Source organism: Ascaphus truei, unplaced genomic scaffold, assembly GCF_040206685.1.
Source record: "Ascaphus truei isolate aAscTru1 unplaced genomic scaffold, aAscTru1.hap1 HAP1_SCAFFOLD_2099, whole genome shotgun sequence".
Classification (NCBI taxonomy): Eukaryota; Metazoa; Chordata; class Amphibia; order Anura; family Ascaphidae; genus Ascaphus; species Ascaphus truei.
Window position 1 is genome coordinate 42501 of NW_027455010.1, and position 2500 is coordinate 45000.

A 2500-nucleotide genomic window follows, 5' to 3' on the forward strand; every position below is an offset into this window, starting at 1 on the left:
TGGGGAGGACACCTGTGAGAGAGAGAAGCGGGGGGGGGGGGGGTGAGAGAGAGAGAAGCAGGGGGAGGGGGGTGAGAGAGAGAGAAGCGGGGGGTGAGAGAGAGAGAGAGAAGCGGGGGGTGAGAGAGAGAGAAGCGGGGGGTGAGAGAGAGAGAAGCGGGGGGTGAGAGAGAAGCGGGGGGTGAGAGAGAGAGAAGCGGGGGTGAGAGAGAGAGAAGCGGGGGTGAGAGAGAGAGAAGCGGGGTGAGAGAGAGAGAAGCGGGGGTGAGAGAGAGAGAAGCGGGGGTGAGAGAGAGAGAAACGGGGGTGAGAGAGAGAAGCGGGGGTGAGAGAGAAGCGGGGGGTGAGAGAGAGAAGCGGGGGTGAGAGAGAGAGAAGCGGGGTGAGAGAGAGAAGCGGGGGTGAGAGAGAGAGAGAAGCGGGGTGAGAGAGAGAGAAGCGGGGTGAGAGAGAGAGAAGCGGGGTGAGAGAGAAGCGGGGTGAGAGAGAGAGAGAAGCGGGGTGAGAGAGAAGCGGGGGTGAGAGAGAGAGAAGGGGTTTAGAGAGAGAAAGAAGGGTGGCGAGAGAGAATGGGGGCGAGAGAGAAGCGGGGATGAGAAAGAGAGAGAGAAGGGGTGGTGTGAGAGAGAGAGAGAAGGGGGTGGGAGAGAGAGAAGCGGGGGTGAGAGAGAGAGAGAGAAGCGGGGGTGAGAGAAGCAGGGGTGAGAGAGAGAAGGGGGTTTAGAGAGAGAAAGAAGGGGGGTGAGAGAGAGAGAAGCGGGGGTGAGAAAGAGAGAGAAGCGGGGGTGAGAAAGAGAGAGAAGGGTGGATGAGAGAGAGAAGAGGGGGTGACAGAGAGAAGGGGGTGAGAGAGAGAAGGGGGTGAGAGAGAGAAGGGGGTGAGAGAGAGAGAAGCGGGGGTGAGAGAAGCGGGGGTGAGAGAGAGAGAGAAGGGGGTTTAGAGAGATAAAGAAGGGGGGTGAGAGAGAGAAGGGGGCGAGAGAATGGGGGCGAGAGAGAGAGAAGTGGGGGTGAGAAAGAGAGAGAAGGGGGGGTGAGAGAGAGAAGGGGGGGTGAGATAGAGAAGGGGGGGTGAGAGAAGGGGGGATGAGAGAAGGGGGGGTGAGAGAGAGAGAGAAGGGGGGGTGAGAGAGAAGGGGGGGTGAGAGAAGGGGGGGTGAGAGAGAGAGCAACCTTATAATGGTCACGCTGCACTGTATAATGAGGCAGAGTATCTGTCTGACGCACTGACCAGTGAAGAGGTCAGCAGAGGGCGGGGAGAAGTCATCGCTTCCTCTCCACAGCATTTCCATCTCTCTCATCTTCTCCCTGTTCTCCTTGTCCTGATAATCCAGGCGTCCGAAGAACAGGCCGTCAAACCCCATCTGTGGGAAGAGCTGACACTCTAATATACAGCGGGGCGCAGGTACAATACAGGGAGAGGGGATCCCTGCCCCGCAGAGCTTACACTCTAATATACAGAGGGACACAGATACAATACAGGGAGAGGGGGGAACCATTGGGAGAAGGGAATCCTGCCCCGCAGAGCTAACACTCTAATATAGAGAGGGACTCAGATACAATACAGGGAGAGGGGGGACCATTGGGAGAAGGGAATCCTGCCCCGCAGAGCTAACACTCTAATATAGAGAGGGGCACAGATACAATACAGGGAGAGGAGGGAATCCTGCCCCGCAGAGCTTACACTCTAATATACAGAGGGACACAGATACGATACAGGGAGAGGAGGGACCATTGGGAGAAGGGAATCCTGCCCCGCAGAGCTTACACTCTAATATACAGAGGGACACAGGTACAATACAGGGAGAGGAGGGACCATTGGGAGAAGGGAATCCTGCCCCGCAGAGCTTACACTCTAATATACAGAGGGACACAGGTACAATACAGGGAGAGGAGGGACCATTGGGAGAAGGGAATCCTGCCCCACAGAGCTTACACTCTAATATACAGAGGGACACAGGTACAATACAGGGAGAGGAGGGACCATTGGGAGAAGGGAATCCTGCCCCGCAGAGCTTACACTCTAATATACAGAGGGACACAGATACAATACAGGGAGAGGAGGAACCATTGGGAGAAGGGAATCTTGCCCCACAGAGCTTACACTCTAATATATAGAGGGACACAGATACAATACAGGGAGAGGAGGAACCATTGGGAGAAGGGAATCCTGCCCCGCAGAGCTTACACTCTAATATACAGAGGGGCACAGATACAATACAGGGAGAGGAGGGACCATTGGGAGAAGGGAATCCTGTCCCGCAGAGCTTACACTCTAATATACAGAGGGACACAGGTACAATTCAGGGAGAGGAGGGACCATTGGGAGAAGGGAATCCTGCCCCGCAGAGCTTACACTCTAATATACAGAGAGACACAGATACAATACAGGGAGAGGAGGAACCATTGGGAGAAGGGAATCCTGCCCCGCAGAGCTTACACTCTAATATACAGAGGGGCACAGATACAATACAGGGAGAGGAGGGACCATTGTGAGAAG

At 55.5% G+C, this 2500-nt stretch overlaps 1 protein-coding gene across 1 annotated transcript in view; it reads right to left on the reverse strand.

Annotated features, from left to right (window-relative positions):
• The window catches only part of LOC142477447 (lysosomal alpha-mannosidase-like), a gene marked incomplete at both ends in the record, with an annotated part of 47022 nt that overhangs the window by 41479 nt on the left and 3043 nt on the right, over positions 1–2500 (reverse strand). The window contains 2 exon segments of the mRNA XM_075582277.1: positions 1–12; positions 1232–1364. The exon segment at positions 1–12 is cut by the window's left edge and continues 134 nt beyond it. Coding sequence (XP_075438392.1) covers positions 1–12; positions 1232–1364 — 145 coding nt within the window.